Source organism: Culex pipiens, chromosome 2 (genome assembly GCF_016801865.2).
Source record: "Culex pipiens pallens isolate TS chromosome 2, TS_CPP_V2, whole genome shotgun sequence".
NCBI classification, from domain to species: domain Eukaryota; kingdom Metazoa; phylum Arthropoda; class Insecta; order Diptera; family Culicidae; genus Culex; species Culex pipiens.
In genome coordinates this window covers 1,100,937-1,120,208 of record NC_068938.1, presented here as the reverse complement: position 1 = coordinate 1,120,208, position 19,272 = coordinate 1,100,937, and the positions used below count along the sequence as shown (strand labels likewise).

Sequence of the window (19,272 nt, the reverse complement as noted above, 5' to 3'; positions counted from 1 at the left end):
TCAATGAGTTCTCCATTCCAATGCTTTTTAAAGATAAAAAATTGGCTGAAAAATCGATTTGTATTGATTTTTCAGATCTAAGCCCGTCTAGAGGCGGGGCTAGGTTCTAGATGGTTAAACAACATTTAAAATTATTTATATTTTTTAAATCAAATGCTCATTCAAATTCAATTATATTGCCAGCTTTTTATTGATTTAATTCAACCCTTTTTCCGCACCCAACTGTATCAATGCAAACTCACTCTCAAAAACAGTAATTAAAAGCATCATTTCATTTATATCAATTATTAAGTATGAACAATTAGTTTCTCATTTCACGGTCGATTGTATAAACAATGCACACACACACACACCCTCCCCAAAATAGCAACCCGTTCGCCAAAAGTCCCCTTTTGGTTGGAACTTTAAACCCCGTCCAAGCAGGCCAGCATCGGCATTCTAATCTACCTTCTTTTTCCCTCCCAGTAGGCGGCGGCAGCGCCCATTTAACCCCTTTCGCTCGAGCTGATGCACAATTCTCTCTCCTCGTTTTTTTTTAGTTTTCGGTGCTTGTTTAACATTTGATGAGCATTATGATGATGATATTTAGCATTTGGGCGATGATGACTTTAGAATATGTTGTTGTTTGCAAACATTACGGGTGTGCTGCTTTTGAGAGGGGTGGATAATGCTAATGAAAATCTCGCCTACTTTCTGGCGGTGTAAATTTCACTCGAAAGGGGTTGACCCTATTGTTTGTGTAGCGAACGCTAATGGTTTATGCTATTTGAGGGTTAAGTTTGATGAAACATTATTAATTATTAAGTTGATGCGAAGGCGAGTTATAGGCAAACAAGAAAGAACCAAATTTCAAATTCTAAACTCACCAAACAATCGCAACAGATAGTCATAATTTATTCAGCACTGAGCAGCGGTTTGTTATTTTTCAATACCCGCTAATCCGTTGTGTGCCAATCAGATTAATCAGTGGGATCGAAAACGAACCGCGAACGAATAGATTTCGCGGATAAAAGCAATTTGCTGTAAAGCGAACCATGAATGTTAATTTTTTTTTCGTTTCAAAATTTGCATTTTTCCCTCGGTGGTGAGTAGCTGCAAGAAAGGTGACTGTTTGTTAAAAGATCATGGCCTCCTTCACCGTCAATCGGCAACAGTAGGTGACAATTTTATTTTCATTAGACGAAATTGAATTTGTCATTTTTGTGATCCGCTTTGTGAGGGGAGTGCGGTTTGTTTGCTTTTCACTTGGAAGGAAGGCTCCTTAGGGTGACTGCTGACTACTGAATTCTTGATAAACATGGATTATTTTTTTCAAACCCATTTGTTTTAATAAATTTAAATTCAATTTGGGAGAAAATCGTACATATCTATATATTCTTTATATATTTTTCAATAGCTGCTCAGTTTAAAATGAATTAAACTTTAATTTAAGAGTCAAGTTATGTTTTCGAGAAAGTTATGTTTTTTTTTACTTTCAAAAACTGTTCATTTTGTAAGAATGTGAAAATTAGCTTGAATTTATTAAAAAAGGTGCAGGTGGTTATGTTACACATGACCAGTATGACAAAGAACTTAGCAGAAAAGCTTTTAAAATTAAACCATTTTGTTGAATTATGCGTCAGATAAAATCAAAACATTATTGGATTTATATTTTCGCTCAATTTCTCTTTATGCTCCATTAAAAAAACCATGATATTTCTATGGTTCGATGTTTGTCCCCCAATCGGAACAATCGTGAGGTAGCGGCCTTGTGATACCCATATTGCCAAAACTCATTGGTTCAATAGATGTCTCCCCGGGAAAACTTTCCTTTAGGGCACCGGCCACTGCAGCTAATGGCCAACTTTTTCTAAATTGCCATTTTCATTACCAATATCAAAAACCATGAAAATTGATACCCATATTGCCCAAAATCGTTTAGTTCGTTAAATGTCCACCCGGGACAACCTCCCTGAGGGCACCGGCCACTCCAGGGTGTGGCCAATACTGTCAAAATGGCCATTTTCATCACCAGTATCAAAATCCAAGAAGTTTGATACCCATGTTGTCCAGTCTCGTATGGCCTTTCATCGGAACACCCCTGAGGGTTCTGGCCACTCCGGGTCTTGTGGCCAGAATATTCCAGTGCTCTCAATTATTCTGGCTAGCCTGCCTCCTCCGCTTGGTCTGCTCCTAGCTCCAGGCTAGCTGCTTTTCGGCCAACTGCTTCTGGGCCTCCAGGCCATCTGCTTACAGGTCCAGGTTATTTTTTACTCCCCGACGTCCAACGATAGAATGATTTCCCAGGGTTAACCGAGCGGGGTTATATTGGCTTAGAATGGAGACGGATGCCCCGCCCCTTTGCGCCGGTTATCCCATTCCTACGTCATTCGCATTTTGATGCACTGGTGGGGATGGGAAGTCGTAAAGGCAGCATTTTTGCCAGTTTTATTCATTCCATCGTCATCGTTCGAACCAACAACATCGTAGCAGTAGCAGCAGCAGCGGAAAAAAAACAACGACTAGAGGAAATCAAGAGCAAGCTCCGGGAAGAAGAAACACGCAAGCGTGTGCGTGAAATTGCTGCCAAAATGACGTCGAAGGAGAAAAACAAGGCCTACTTGGATGGACGCTCGAAAAGATGGCCACAAGAATCAACTTCTGCTGCCATTTAATAAAATGGCGCTTTTCAGGGCCAACGAAAAATTCATGAAAGAGTTATTGATTCAAATGATTCATGCACTGATTTTGGTGCGTTTTTAAAGCTTTTAACGCTTGGCGTTTAAATTAATTTCAATATTTCCCCCAAAATTTTCATTTAAAAAAATTGAACCAATAATAACAATTTTCGCTTGCAAGTGTCAAACGTCAAACGATCGCAGTTGGCCTTGAACAAGCAAGCGCGTGCTTTGACCCACGCAAAAAATCTTTCCGCTCTCTGATTGGCTGTTTTGTTTTGCCGTGGAGTCGTGAAGGCAGCATTTTTGCTAACGATTTTCATTCCATCGTCATCGTTCGAACCGGCAACATCGTAGCATCAGCAGCAGCAGCGGAAAAAAACAACGCCTGGAGGAAATCAAGAGCAAGCTCCGAGAAGAAGAAACACGCCAGCGTGTGCGTGAAATTGCTGCCAAAATGACGTCGAAGGAGAAAAACAAGGCCTACTTGGATGGACGATCGAGAAGATGGCCACAAGAATCAACTTCTGCTGCAATTTAACAAAATGGCGCTTTTCAGGGCCAACGAAAAATTCACGAAAGAGTTATTGTTTCAAATCATTCATGCACTGCTTTTGGTGCTTTTGACGCTTGGCGTAGAAATTAATTTTAAAATATTTCCCCCCAAATTTTCATCAAAATAAAACCCCAGGAAAGGATCATTTTCGTGAAGGATTTAATTGGCTGCCAGAAATCCATGGCCAACGTGAGTGTTCCGGATTGACACCAAACAAAAAACCAGAAAAAGATTTTTTCAAGTCTTACGAAATCTCACGAAAGAGTAATTCTTTTCAAATTTTAAAATTTCATTTCGCCTCATTTGAGCAATTCAATAAATAATTTATTTTCACAGCGAAAATTTTCTCAAAGAGCAGCAGACCACCATTTTGTTTTGAGTGTTGCTCTTGCAAAGCAAAAATACTCATATTGCCAAAACTCGTTAATGTTCCGTTAATGTCTCCCGGGAAACTGGCCACCACTTTCAAAATTACCATTATCATTTCCAGTATTAAAAACTATGAGTTTTTATACCCATATTGCCTACAATCGCATGATTCGGAAAATGTCCACCCGGGACAACCTTCCTGAGGGCACCGGCCAGATTGTGGGCAATACTGTCAAAATGGCCATTTAATTACCTCCCTGAGGGCACCGGCCACTACAGGTTGTGGCCAATACTGTCAAAATGGCCATTTTCATTACCAGTATTGAAAACCATGAATTTTGATACCCATATTGCCCAAAATCGTATGGTTCGGTAAATGTCCTCCCGGGAGAACCTCCCTGAGGGCACCGGCCACTCTAAGTTGTGGCCAATACTGTCAAAATGGCCATTTTCATCACCAGTATCAAAATCCAAGAAGTTTGATACCCATGTTGTCCAGTCTCGTATGGCCTTCCATCGGAACACCCCAGAGGGTTATGGCCACTCCGGGTCTTGTGGCCAGAATATTCCGGCTGGCCTGCCCCCGCTTGGGCTGCTCCTTGCTCCAGGCCAGCTGCTTTTCGGCCAACTGCTTCTGGGCCTCCAGGCCATCTGCTTCCAGGTCCAGGTTGTTGTTCACTCCTCGGCGTCCAGCGATAGAATGATTTCCCTGGGCTGATCGAGCGGGGTTTATATTGGCTCAAAATGGTGACGGATGCTCCGCCTCTTTGTGCCGGTTATCCCAAACCTCATAATTCGCTTTTTGTTGCAACTGTGTGGAGAATTCCACGCAACAGTGCCTTGTTGCGTTGCGGACCCCTTCCCCAGTACCACGCATGCAACATTTTCGTAACGCGCGACATTTTTCGTTTTTCTGGAATGACACCTCACCAGAATAGAGCCCTTAGGACAAAGTTCTTTGTCAAAAACAAATGTTTGGCAAAGTGAACAATTCTGGAGTTTTTTTTTTGTTTTGAAAAGGTCTAAAAAACTAAATTTTCAGTTTTTGCTTTTTGAGTTGTTTTTGAAACCACCACCCTAAAAGCAAAAATTGGAATTTTGGTTTTTAGGACCTTTTCAAAATAAACTCCAGTTTTTTTTTATTTTGCAGCCGCAAAAGAAATAAATCTCTCACGGCTTCCAAAAAAGACTGGATTTCTTAGGGGTCCAGACTCCCACCATGAGCATTGCTAGTAGCGAACTAGCAAGCAATTAGAAATGAAGAACAACTCTTTCGTGATAATGGTGGTTCTAAGTTTAACCCCCAAGTTAAACGATTTTCAACAATTCGCATTCGAACGGGACTGTGATGTGTTTGCGCTGAGCGAAACGTTTCTTATCGGAGATGAGACGCCAGCTTTCCGGGGGTACAACATCATCACAGAGAGCAGGGCAGGACCAAATAGAGGTGGAGGCGTACTGATTGGGGTCAGGAAATGCCACACTTTTAGAAAGGTCACGCTCCCGAATCTAGGAGGAATCGAAGCAGTCGCAGTACAGGCCAGGATCAGAGGACTGGACATTTGCATTGTGTCCGTCTACGTTCCCCCACAGGTGTCGTTAACTCGACAAAAGTTGTGGGGTATGCTTGAGTTGTTGCAGGCACCGAGACTGGTTCTGGGTGACTTTAATCTTCACAGCACCGAGTGGGGAAGTCACAAGACAGACCCTCAAGCATATCTGATTCATGAACTGTGCGACGACTTCCAGATGACCCTCCTAAACAGGGACAAGCAAGTTACGCGGATTGCAACACCACCAACGCCAACTTCGTCCGGTACGAAGGCGAGTGCCATCGACTTGTCGCTCTGTTCCAACAGTCTGGCAGTTCTCTGTGACTGGAACGTGCTTCAAGATCCTCGTGGCAGCGATCATTTGCCGATCGCTATTCTGGTTAGCCATGGCCCACAGCAATCGACAACGGTGGAGATGCCTTACGATCTGACGCGAAATATCGACTGGAAACAGTACGCGGAGGCAGTCTCCATTGGAGTTGAGTTGCGAGCAGGGTTGGCACCGCTTGAAGAATATGCGTTTCTGGCTAATTTGATCTATGACAGTGCGATACAAGCTCAGACGAAACCCGTCCCGGGACCGTACATCCGAACGCGCCCTCCACTTCCCTGGTGGGACAAGGAGTGTACGGATCTCTCGGCGGCCAGGTCTGAAGCTTATGTGGACTTCTGCAAGTGTGGAATCCGAGCGAACTTCCAAAAGTACAGAGCTCTTGATCGCAGGTACAGTAATACTCTGAAGCGGAAGAAGCGAATGTACTGGCGGGAGTTCGTTGAAGGACTACCAGCAGATACGTCCATGAGCACTCTGTGGCGCGTTGCGAGGGCCATGCGTAGAGGTTCCGTTCCGAACGAGAGTGTGGAAAAATCGGACAAGTGGATATTGGATTTCGCCAAGAAGGTGTGCCCGGACTCGGTGCCGACACAACCATCATTCGACGTTGTTGATGGGAGCGATTCTAATCCCCCCTTCTCGATGGTAGAGCTCTCCATAGCACTATTGACGGGCAACAACACTGCTCCTGGTCCGGACAAGATCAAGTTCAGCTTGCTGAAGAATCTTCCGGACGTCGCCAAGCAGCGTCTGTTGAATCTGTTCAACACGTTGGTGGAGCAGAACGTAATTCCACACGAATGGCGACAGGTCCGGGTGGTTGCCATTCAAAAGCCCGGTAAGCCGGCGTCCGACCACAACTCGTATCGTCCAATCAGCTTGCTGTCGTGTCTACGCAAGTTGCTGGAGAAGATGATCCTCGACCGCCTCGAACCATGGATGGAACGAGAGCACTTGCTGTCAGACACGCAGTATGGCTTCCGGAGAGGCAAGGGAACAAGCGACTGTCTAGCCTTGCTGGCCACAGGAATCGACATAGCCCGTGGTAAAAAACAGCAAATGGCTTCTGTCTTCCTAGACATCAAGGGTGCATTCGATTCAGTCTCCATCGATGTGTTGGGAGTAAAGCTGCGGCGGAGCGGTCTCAATCCGACGATGTGCAACTTCCTCATCAACCTGTTGTCAGAAAAACACATGCACTTTGTGCAAGGTGATCTGGCAATCACCCGGATAAGTTACATGGGTTTGGCACAAGGCTCACGCCTTAGTCCATCCATGTATAACTTCTACGTCAGCGACATCGATGATTGCTTGACCGGAGACTGCACCCTTATACAGTACGCAGATGACGCAGTGGTTTCAATCGCTGCCAAGAAAGAAGTCGATCTGCTAGAACCCTTGCAAGATACTCTGAACAACTTGGCCCATTGGGCAGTTGGAAAGGGTATTGAATTCTCTCCGGAGAAGACGGAACTGGTCGTTTTTACGGGGAAGCATGAACCGCCGCAGCTCAATCTTTCTCTCTCGGGAAAGACTATCGAGCAGTCGGACCACTTCATGTACATGGGTACCATCTTTGATCAGAAGGGAACATGGGGGAAGCACATTAACTACCTGAAACAAAAGTGCCTGCAAAGAACTAATTTTCTGCGCAGTGTCTCTGGCAACCGGTGGGGTGCTCATCCTTCTGACATGCTTCGACTGTACAAGACAACGATACTCTCGGTGCTGGAATATGGCAGTTTCTGCTTCCAAACAGCTGCAAAATCACGCTTGTTGGTTCTCCAGCGGATACAGTACCGAAGTCTTCGCATTGTCTTGGGATGCATGCACTCAACTCACAACATGACCCTCGAGGTCTTGGCGGGAGTGTTGCCTCTGCGAACTCGTTACTACGAACTGTCTTACCGGTTCCTGATCCGGTGTGATTACAGGAATAAACTGGTAATTGACAATTTTGAAACGTTGCTGAACCTTCACGTTGAGTCTCGGCGCATGCTTCTATATTATGACTTTATGTCATCGTGGGAGTGGAGCCCGAGCACAACGGTACAGCGCACGCCTCCGTTAACCAGCAGCACCCGGATTGGCTTCGACACGTCCATGAAAGCCGATACTCGCGGTATCCCAAACCATCTTCTGCGGGGAGTTGTACCGTCGATCTTCGCATCAAAGTACAGCCATGTTCCTCCAAACAACAGATTCTTCACCGATGGCTCCAAGCTCGACGGCTGTACGGGCTTCGGTGTTCATCATGAATCTTATCAGCTGTTCTTTAAGCTGAAGGACCCGAGTTCGGTTTACGTCGCAGAGTTAGCCGCGGTTTACTGCGCACTGCGAATCATCGAGACCATGCCACCTGACCACTACTTCATCTTCACCGATAGCTTTAGCTCTGTTGAGGCTATCCGGTCTCTGAAGCCGACCAGGGAGTCTGCGTTTTTCCTCACGGAAATACGCAAGACTTTAAACAACCTGGCGGCTCAGTCCTTCAGCATCACGGTGGTATGGGTCCGCGCTCATTGCTCGATTCCGGGTAATGAGAAAGCGGACTTGCTCGCCAAGAAGGGTGCTGAGAGTGGAGACATTTTTGAAAGGCCAATTAGCCTACAAGAATGCTACGGTTTTCCGAGGCAGCGTGCGCTTCTGGATTGGCAAACACAATGGGACGGAGACACCAAGGGACGTTGGATGTATTCCATACGACCTAAGGTGCAAAGAAAAGCCTGGTTCAAGGGAATGGACTTGACGCGTGGATTCATCAGAACGATGTCCCGCCTTATGTCGAACCATTACTCGTCCAAGGCTCATCTGTACCGTATCAACATGAGTGATACGAACTTATGCGACTGTGGGCAGGGTTATCAGGACATCGACCATCTCGTATGGGCGTGTCCAGATCACCAGGCTCACAGAATTAAGTTGAAAGTTACCCTCAGGGCCCGAGGAAGACCACCAGAAATTCCGATGCGAGACGCGTTATCTCAACTAGACCTTGATGTTCTCTATCCGATCTATCAGTTCCTCTTAGATTCCAATATATCTATTTAGTTTTTCTTTCAGTTAGTTTTCCTTCAGTTAGTTTTCCTTCAGTTAGTATAACTCGCCTTCACACAAAGCCGTCGTTTCTGGTTGCACCGGAAGCAAAGCAAGAACGCCCCAGCAGCTGGACACCGAGTTGCGGCTGAGGACAAAACGCAAAGGCCAGCAGAGCCAACCAAGACCCCTACACAATCCCCCTTCCCTTCCCACGCCTTGTCTTTAACATCAATCCCTTCCCTACTAACCCCGAGTAGGCCGCGGGTAATCGGCTCCCCTCCCACTAACATTTACACACAAGATCCTCTGTAATTATTAAGTCAAATGTAATTACAAAAGCCGACTCGGTCCTAACCAGGTCCCAGTACCGAAAAGGACCTAATAAAAATAATTTTATGAGAAAAAAAAAAAAAAAAATGGTGGTTCTAAAAAGGACCATATTATTTTGTTGGTGCGCTCCACTGCTTCTCCGGGTCGATCCTTGACTGGCTGCTCCGGGTGGTCCTCCAAACTGCTTCCTCCAAGTGGTCAGTACGATGTCCAGATTAAATTTATTTTATTTTACTTAAAACTCAGGCCAGTTTAAGATATTGAAGCTATAGTGCGTTAGCGATGGCTACAACGTCACGCAGAAAATTACGTACATATATGATGTGCCGACGGGAGGAAAATGGGAGAAGAGAGGACATTGAATTTAGAGAGTCGCCAGCGCATCAAGCATCTCTCTCTCTCACTCCCTCTGTTATCTGCCGTGGCTCATGAGTCACGATGTGCCCTCTTCCACAGCCAGAATTATTCTGAGCTTGAGCATGACCTGCATGACCGCTGGGTCGAGGCTCCAACTTGTCAATCGCAACTGAACCTCGACCCAGCGAGAGGGCGTCGGTCATGCAGTTTTCGATTGACATTGCGCGTGTGTGTGTGTGAGAGAGAGGGAGAGCACATGGCGCGATGAATTTTGCTCTGCAAGAGCGGCACCCCAAAACAAAATGGCGGTCAGCTGCTCGTGAATAAAAAATTTGCTGTGAAAAGAAATGATTGATTAAATTGCGCAAATGGCGCGAAATGGAATTTTTTTGATTTGAAAAGAATAACTCTTTCTTGAGTCTTGAAAAAGACTGTTTAGTTTTTGGGTTTTTTGGTGGTGTTGATCCGGAACGGTCCGTTGGCCACGGACTTTTGGCAGCCAATCAAATCCTCCACGGAAATGGTCCTCTCCGTCGGATTTCGTCTAAACGTGCCGGCCGTTTCGTCCTCGTCAATGTTGTGCGTCCAACTTATCAATCGCAACTGAACCTCGACCCAGCAAGAGGGCGTCGGTCGCGCAATTATCGTTTGCTATTGCGCGTGTGTGTGTGAGAGAGAGGGAGAGCACATGGCGCGATGAATTTTGCTCTGCAAGAGCGGCACCCCAAAACAAAATGGCGGTCAGCTGCTCGCGAAGAAAAATTTTGCTGTGAAAAGAAATGATTGATTAAATTGCGCAAATGGCGCGAAATGAAGAGTTATTCTTTTCAAACTATAAAATTCCATTTCACGCCATTTGCGCAATTTAATTATTCATTTCTTTTCACAGCGAAAATTTTCATTACCAGTATTGAAAACCATGAATTTTGATACCCATATTGCCCAAAATCTTATGGTTCGGTAAATGTCCTCCCGGAAGAACCTCCCTGAGGGCACCGGCCACTCCATTTTCATAACCATTATCGAAAAACATGAATTTTGATATCCATATTGTCCAAAATCGTACGGTTCGGTAAATGTCCTCTCGGGAGTACCTACCTGAGGGCACCGGCCACTCCAGGTTGTGGCCAATACTGTCAAAATGGCCATTTTAATTACCAGTACCAAAAACCAAGAAGTTTGATACCCATATTGCCCAAAATCGTATGGTTCGGTAAATGTCCTCCCGGGACAACCTCCCTGAGGGCACCGGCACTCCAGGTTGTGGCCAATACTGTCAAAATGGTCATTTTAATTACCAGTACCAAAAACCAAGAAGTTTGAAACCCATATTGCCCAAAACCGTATGGTTTGATAAATGTATCCCCGGGACAACCTCCCTGAGGGCACCGGCCACTGCAGGTTGTGGCCAATACTGTCCAAATGGCCATTTTAATTACCAGTACTAAAAACCAAGAAGTTTGATACCCATATTGCCCAAAATCGTATGGTTCGGTAAATGTCCTCCCGGGACAACCTCCCTGAGGGCACCGGCACTCCAGTTTGTGGCCAATACTGTCAAAATGGCCATTTTCATCACCAGTATCAAAATCCAAGAAGTTTGATACCCATATTGCCCAGTCTCGTATGGCCTTCCATCGGAACACCCCTGAGGGTTCTGGCCACTCCGTGTCTTGTGGCCAGAATATTCCGGCTGGCCAGCCTCCGCTTGGGCTGCTCCTTGCTCCAGGCCAGCTGCTTTTCGGCCAACTGCTTCTGGGCCTCAAGGCCATCTGCTTCCAGGTCCAGGTTGTTGTTCACTTCTCGGCGTCCAGCGATAGAATGATTTTCTTGGGCTGATCGAGCGGGGTTTATATTGGCTCGAAATGGTGACGCAACAGTGCCTTGTTGCGTCGCAGACCTCTTCCCCAGTACCAAGCATGCAACATTTTCGTAACGCGCGACATTTTTCGGTTTTCTGGATTGACACCTCACCAGAATAGAGCCCTTAGGACAAAGTTCTTTGTCAAAATAGGTACCGTAAACTGGGGTCAATCGAGACAAATGGGGCGAATTGGAACAGCGGTTTTAACCATGTTGGAGCACAATATTTTGATTTTTCTGGTTGGTTTCGGTTAAAACAGACTCAGGACAACAAAATGTGTACATCCATTTCCAAATTTAAAAGCTTTAAGTGCTCTAAAACCTGCTGTCCCTATTCAGACTGTAGTCCCGATTCACCCCAGATTACGGTACAGCTCGATTTTAAAAACTATAACTCAAATATTTAACTTCGGCTCATCTTTCAAATAATGTAAAAATTCACAGATATTGATTCGAGAAAACCCATTTTTCAAATTATTCTGCGCAATTTCACGGAATTTACCATTTTTCCCCAAAAATATTTTTGAATTTTAGTATTTGTCAGCTATTTTTTTAAAACATCCACAAAGATGAAATTCAAGGAAATAATAATGAATGTTGTATTTTACTAAAGAAAAACACTTATTAAATTATATTATGAGCTTTTAAAGTTCAAAAAAGTACAGATTCATATATATTTTTAAAACGAATTTGATTTCCATTCCATCGTCATTCCTCTCTAAGAGCGGCCAAATTTCCCCCCAGCAGGAATTCCTCACCGGTTGAGGAACACTGGATTAGATAGAATAGAAGTTTGAAATCTCAAAAAATTGAAAAGATTTGATTTAAGGGATTCAAAAATGACAAGATTATTTTGAAAGAAGTGATCCCGTTTCACATATTTTTTTAGTTTATATCCCTCTAAACATGGGCAAAAATAATTCTAAGGTTTCATCATTTAAATAAAAAAAAGTGTTTTAAAATTAATTTTATACCAATCCAATTGTTATGTAATCAAATCTTCAGAATATCTAAGTATTGACGAATTCTTTTTGGAGAAAAAAACTTTTTTCGGCATTGTACAAACGAATTTCCCAAAAAAATCCAAATATTTTTTAAATAAGCCCAAACTTGCAAAATATGATAATCAACGCAAGCAACGCATTTCAAACTGTTTTCAGTTGATCAGACTTCTTGTTTCATAAAAATTTTGAAGTTTTATTATGGCGACATAAACTTTGAAAAAAAAAAAAAAAATAGCTTTGGCTTAAAAAAAAAAAAAATCGGAATATTACAATCAATAAATATTGTTTTGATGAAAATTTCGTTCAATGCTTGAAGTCGGATTAGAAGAACGACCTTATGCATTTTAAAATGGAGCCATAAAATCTGGCCACCCTACTCAAATGGTATAATCTCAAAAATGGAACATGGAACTTTTTAAAAGAGGGTTCAAAGGGGCTTGTTAAGTGTTAAATATTAGTTGATAACATGAATAAATTTTGTGTTTGTTAGGCAAAGCTATTAAATTTGTTAAAAGAATATTACAAAGTAATTGTTATTTTTTCTTCTAATATCGGCATAAATTATAGCCTTGAGAGTGATCAATTTCACTTGAATAGATTGATTTGCGCAATCTTAATGCTACACTTGTTGTACAGCTTTGACTGTCAAAGTAACAACGGAATTTAAAAAAGTTTTTTTTGAACTGTTATTCGAAAAAGTTTTTCCATTGAATCATTTTCCATTTTATTACCAAGTCAGTCGAGATAGGCAAGATTCCTGATTTACCTTTTTACATAACATTTGTTGTTATTTTTTGCACTTTATATTCTTATGTTTGACATACTCAAACGTTACGAAATATATCTATCAAATGAAAGTGATTTCATTTAATAATATTTTTTTGCAAGGTCACCCTAAGCCATCCGTCAATTTTCCACACGACGTGGGAGGGAAAAACCAGTGTATAGGATTTCACCACAAAAGCACCATAAATGCTATACAAATGCTTCTCAAAAATGCAGGGGTGACAAAGTGGAACAAGGTAAACAAGTGCTCCGTTCAGCAAGCCATGAAGAGAAAAACATATTCGCCTTCGGCGCGCCACCAGCAGCAGCAGGCGTCGTCGGAAGTCACTTTTGGGAAGAAAATTTGAGGATTTTTTCTTCCCTGCCGAGGGGAGTGCAAATTGGTGCAGGATGTTCTTCTATTTTTCGTTTCGTCGCCATTTATTTACCCGTGGGGTTGTAAAATTAAATTATGCGGCAATTTTGATTTGGGATTATTCATCGGATTCGCGGTGACAGTGTGGGAATTTTTCGCGGGCAAATTTGGAAGTCAATTTTCGTGCGTATCCGGAAAAGCGAGTGGGGGAAAAAAAGGCAAGACGTTTGACTTACCGTCGCTGGGTTCGCGTTTCACGAGCTGGGGTGGGGTTGAGAGACGGTAGCAGTAGGCGGCGGCTGCAGCGGCTGGGTGGGTCGAAGGGGTTGTCGCGAAATCGAAGAATGCCGAGCGTTCGTTTCGGAGCGTTTTTCCTGGGAAATGAAAAAGAGTCAAGAAGTCAAGAATGGGACGCTATTCTCATATCGTCAATTGAAGTAGGCTGTGTCTGTGGGAGATGGGGAAAACAAGTAGATTAAGGTGGAAAATCTAGTTTGTTGTGGAAGCGTGGTTGACTAAGATTGAACTTCCTTTTTTTGGCATCTTCATAAAACGAGGGGGCGACACACTGTGTCATAGCTTTTTTTGGCAGTCAAAGTACAAGGAAAAGATATCCTGCTGTGATGATATCATCAAAGACTCTGATGAGATTTTTAGTGTTTGTGGAGATTCTGAATAGATATTAAAGGTAAAAAATTAAAGATGTGGATCAACATTTTCCCAAGCATTTCCTATCATGTTGTACATAAATCAATGAAAACATCGACATTACATCCCATCACCAATTCAGTACAGTTAATATTACATTATTACGCCCCGAAGGCCCTGCTCGATTAATATTTTATATAAATATTGGTTTTCTGTATCGCAACGCAACGATACGCCCTTTATTGCTTTTCATACAAACATCACCCTGTAGATAGAACAACGACGACGACGCACAGCCTGCTGCTGCGTTGTTCTTGCGCAAATATTGACGTTTGCAGTGAAAACTGGCTAAATAGTTGAGTAAATATTTTCTACGGTAGTGTCTGACTTACCGGCAGTCGTGCTGGCAGAGTGCCTCAAGGAACCGTACGAGCTCGTTTCGCAGCTTTCGTCGAGCAGACCGTCGACGATGCCGGTGCCGCTGCTGGCGACGGCGCCACCGCCTCCGTGGGAAGTGGCCACCGCCGTCCACAGGTCCCGCGGATGATGATGGTGGTGGTGATGGTGATGGTGCGAGTTTAGCCGGTACTCGGCTCCCAGACGGTACTCGGAGTAGTAGTCTGAAGTGGGGTGGGAAAGTTTAAGAAAATTAGCCTTTTTTTCCTTCCTATATTCAAATTTAAATGAATTATTTAATAAAATGCCATTCATAAGAAATCCATTTCTGGTTTTTATAATATACTTTTAGGAAAATTTTCAAATCAAATTTGGCATAACATTTTGGCTTAATTTTCAAACTAATAATGCTTAAAAATGTCATCATTCAAAAGTTTTTTTTTCTTGAGTGGAATCAATTCAAATTTAACTACATATCTATGACCCATCCAGACGAGTTACCTCGCTTTTTTGAAATCGGTATAAAATCACTGTTGCCATTCAAAAAAAGTCTTCGTTCTACAAAATGACCAAATCTGCACCGATTTCACTGAAATTTTTAAGAGGGCTATCGGCCTATTTTTGCATCTAGAATCGACCCCTAAATGTTCAGATCGATCCTTCAAACTTTTTGAATAGTAGATTTTTTAACTGAAAATTACTATTTTTTCCTTTTGGGGAGAAAGTGGCGGAAAAAAAATTGGCATTAGCGTTCAGTGTGTGGAGGAAGATCTGAGAAGTGTGGGAGTTCCGAGTCGGAATTGGAGAGTAGTAAATAAAATAAGTAAATAAAATAATATAAATAATGAAATAACAAGCCATAGTTTCAACATTTGCATGGAAAAAGTGTTTCAAAATGAATTTTACACTACTTCAGTTGATTTGCAATCATTAGTTTTCAAAAAATGTAAGATTTGACGAAAACAAAAATTTTAGCGAAACAATTTTTTTAGCGGTAATAAATATCGAATATTTTCAAAAAATATTCAAATCAACCCAAACATGCTAAAAATTATTCTAAATGCAAGGGAATGCATTTCAAATTGATTTCAGCAGATTGCACTTAAATTTCCATTGAAATTTTGAAGTTTTTTGAAAACATATTTTTTTTGCTCCCTGATTTTTCGAGGCAACTTTGAAGGGGAGCCTAATGTTAAGAATAAAAATTTAAAATGTTTTATGAACAATATTTCGAACACATGTTGCTTTTGCACTTATTTTAAAACTTCTTTTATTTGTAGTTTTTTTTTTCATTTTTGTCACCAAAAAATTATGATAGAATATATCCGGTTCATCATGGCTCCAGTAAAAACAAATTTTAACAGCAGGGGCAAAAGTGGGTAGTGCAAAAAATCGAAAATATAACTGACAAAAGATCATGATTGGAGGGTAGAATAAACCTGTAACTACCAATAAAAAACAACTTAAAATGAACAAAAACATCAACAAACAAGATAAGTTTTGTTTTTCGTTGAACACATAATCGAAAAGAATTGGGCAGTAGAGGGATGATGAAGCCGCTTGAAATTATGACCATTTGAGGTAAAATAAATAAATATTCAACAACTTCTAAAATATGCAAAATTTGTTTGGTTTCAAAATGTATTTATTCTTACAATAGTTTGTGTTGATGCTGAAATTAACATTCTTTTGTCATGATCACATTTGGTGGTGCTGTTTATGTACGAAAACTTATAATTTTGATATTTCGCGAAATTTCAATCAGGCCAAAAGACAATAAAAATAACGCAGTTTGATTCAGCGATTCCAATTTTTAGTGGTAGAGTGTTGATCTATGATTTATGTTTCCAAGAAATTGATGTTTGAATTTAAGTTCACTTCATACAGTGCCATCCCGTTTTTGGCAACACGAATTTTTCAAACATTTCTGCTTGCCAAAAATCAAAGTAAATTTTTAAATTGTTCATTATTGTGTGAAGTTTTAACTTGGATTTCGGTCAACAATTTAGAAGAACACTGAAGTTATTCTCTTTCATCAGTCATTTAACATTCCCGTCCCTTAAAATCGAGATCTACAAACTGACATGGCGGGCGCCGTTGGTGGCCAATGACTGTTACCTATTCGCAACTGTTCTAGTTTTAGCAATCATGGTGTTTTATCTTTTCAGCGCATTCATACATGCTGTTGATAAGGGAAACACCACGGAATCGTCGAAGCCTATGATCAGTAGTGCTGAAAAGATATTACGGTTCTGTTCAGCAACGGAGGGGCAACCATGGGTGGTCTCTCATGCTCATGCTCATGCTCATAAGTCATTTTTGACTTGTTGCCAAAAACGGGATGGCATTGTAATTCCATATTTTTTTTTTTGTGTACAGTTAGAGTGAAATGAAGCATCTCGTTTTTTGATGGTTTTTTGCAATTTCTAAATGACAGACTTGATTTTTCAGTCTCGAAAATATTTTTACCGGAAAGCTCGTCCAATTTCCCATAAGTTTGCCTTTGACAGCTTTTTAATTTGACTCGTTTTAATATTTACGTAAGCTTATTTACTATCCAGGTTTCTACCACACTGAAAAAAATATACTATTCTCAGTTATGAACAATGTAATTCAGGTCATATCTGTAAGCCCATACAACCAATTCAAATGCTGTCAAAGGCAAACTTATGGGAAATTTGACGAGCTTTTCGGTAAAAATATTTACGAGACTGAAAAATCAAGTCTGTCTTATAGAAATTGTCAAAAACCACTAAAAAACTATTTTTTCAACATTTTTATTTTTAAAACCGCTGTATCTTCACAAGGATTAGACATAGGACAATGGTCAATATGAAGACTTTTATGTAAAATTGTCTAAAAAATCGATTCCCAGTATCGGTTTTTAAAAATGTTGACGTTTAGACCACTTAAAAAAAAAAAACAGTTTCAGTAAATGATTTTTGTATTTTTTTAGGAGAGACATGCCATCCTGCATTTTTCATCAGTCTTTTTGTAACATTTTAGGCTATTTCCTCAAAAATTTTGAGCGAAAAAAAAACGTGCAATCACACTGAAAATTAATTTTTAAACTTAAAAATCAAAAAATCTCATAAAAGTGGCGTGTATTTTTGTTTCAGTGTATTTTTCTCAGAAAGCCCATCCAATTTCCTACAAGTTTGTCTTTGAACACTTTTTTGGTATGATGCAACGGCTTCGAGATACAGTGATTTTTAAATTTCAAAATACAAAAATATTTAAATACTTTACGTCCTTCTCAAATGTTATTTTCGAGTAATATTGGCTCCATATATACAAAAATGGCTTATATAGGCCTAGGATAACATGTCTTCAAAGTTTCATTGAAATCGGAGAGGGTCGGGTACAAAAGTACCAGTAAAATTCCTGATTTGAGCTGGCATTGCTCCATAACAGACCAAATGTTGACGTACTGAGGTTTGCAAGAATAACACTAATTAAAAGCACACTGCCTTACCATTTGCCAACGTGGTCGCCGACGCCGAATTGTGATGGAACGGATTCACGTGGCTGGTCACCACGGTCGCAGAGGCCGCCGCCAGCGCCGAACTCGTTCCGGCGGCACCAGTCGGCGAAGAAGTTATGCTTCGTTTGCTGCCACTTCCCGCGGTTCCATTACTGCTGCTGGTGGTCGCACTCCCATTGTGATGATGCTGGTGATGTTGCTGCTGCTGCTGCTGCTGTTGACCACCACCGTCCTGAAGATGGTCCTGATGGTCATGAAGTCCTTGGCTGTGGTGATGCTGGAGCAGATAGACGGCGGACGCCGGTGACGAGAGGGACGTCGATAGAAAGTCATTTGCCTGGGCGTCGTCGTTCGAGGACGTGGACTGGGAGGGACGAATGTCACCCCCGCTGACAAGTGAGGCCACCACGACCATGGTCGGAGTTGGTGCGGGGGATGGTTTGTTCGAGGTCGTCGACGGGAGTTGTGCGGTTCCGGTGTCCTGCTGGGTGACGGTTTTTTTATGCGTTGTTCAATGGAAAAATAGAGGGAAAATTGCTTCTGTGAGTTCAATCGTGTTCATCATTTATCAAAATTTGGTTTCCTTTCTTCGAGGAAAATGCCGTCAGCCAGGTAGATCAACTGTGTGTTGTCAGTCTATATTTAAGGTATTGCAGAATAAGAGGGGTGAACCTTCTCCCTGCGACAAGTCTATTAATCTTGGTTGGTTGGCTAAGGGTGAACGCACGAACAGGTTGTCTTTAAACGAAACATTCAAATTAACTCCCCGGGAGTTAATAAATGGTTATGTTTCAAAGCAAATTTGAATCTGTGCGCAAATTGACCTAGTTTGCAGATGCTTCGTTCTTTCATTTAGTGATAATGTTGTGCTAACAAAAGTTTTTTTTAACTTAATAGCTTAAATATGAATTCAAATTTATAAAATTAAGAAAATAAAAAAAAATATCAAAAAGAGTTGCATGAATATAACGATTTTCCGAAAAATGGTGAATTTCAGAAGAGTTATTGCAAATGGAAAGGGGCAACTTTTGGTTTGGTTGAAAATTAGGGTGGTTCACGAAAAGTGCCAAAGTGTCAAAAAATCGAATTTTGGTCATATTTTGGGTTTTTATGATAATTTTACATAGAAACCCAAAATATGATCAAAATTCGATTAATGACACTTTGGCTCAATTCTGAGGGCAGACTCAGAATCAGCGTCAAAAAATAAAAATGATTTTTTTTTTAAAAAGCTCTTAAAGTGCCCTGAACATCACTTTTCTCTAAAACTCAATCCTGCTACGTTCAAAAAACTGATTTTTGAAGGTTTGCTCAGATGCTTTCTCTAAATTTGGTCGTAGAAGGCGTAGATTAAGATATCAAATTTTGGTGTCTTCGAAAAAGTTGCAACCCTAACAACTTTCTAGAAGTCAAAAAAAATCTCAAAAATATTCCTGAAAAGTTAGATTTTGAAAATCACCCTAATCGTGAACCACCCTAATTTTCAACCAAACCAAAAGTTGCTCCTTTCCATTTGCAACAACTCTTTTAAAGACACCAAA

At 41.6% G+C, this 19,272-nt stretch overlaps 1 protein-coding gene across 1 annotated transcript in view; it reads right to left on the bottom strand.

Annotated features, from left to right (window-relative positions):
- The window catches only part of LOC120419080 (ETV5-related protein Ets96B), a 39,347-nt gene that overhangs the window by 10,192 nt on the left and 9,883 nt on the right, over window positions 1–19,272 (bottom strand). Inside the window, exons 2-4 of the mRNA XM_039581664.2 lie at window positions 17,723–18,212; window positions 14,244–14,471; window positions 13,440–13,577 (exon numbers count right to left, since the gene is read on the bottom strand). Coding sequence (XP_039437598.2) covers window positions 13,440–13,577; window positions 14,244–14,471; window positions 17,723–18,212 — 856 coding nt within the window. The remainder of the gene's footprint in view (window positions 1–13,439; window positions 13,578–14,243; window positions 14,472–17,722; window positions 18,213–19,272) is intronic.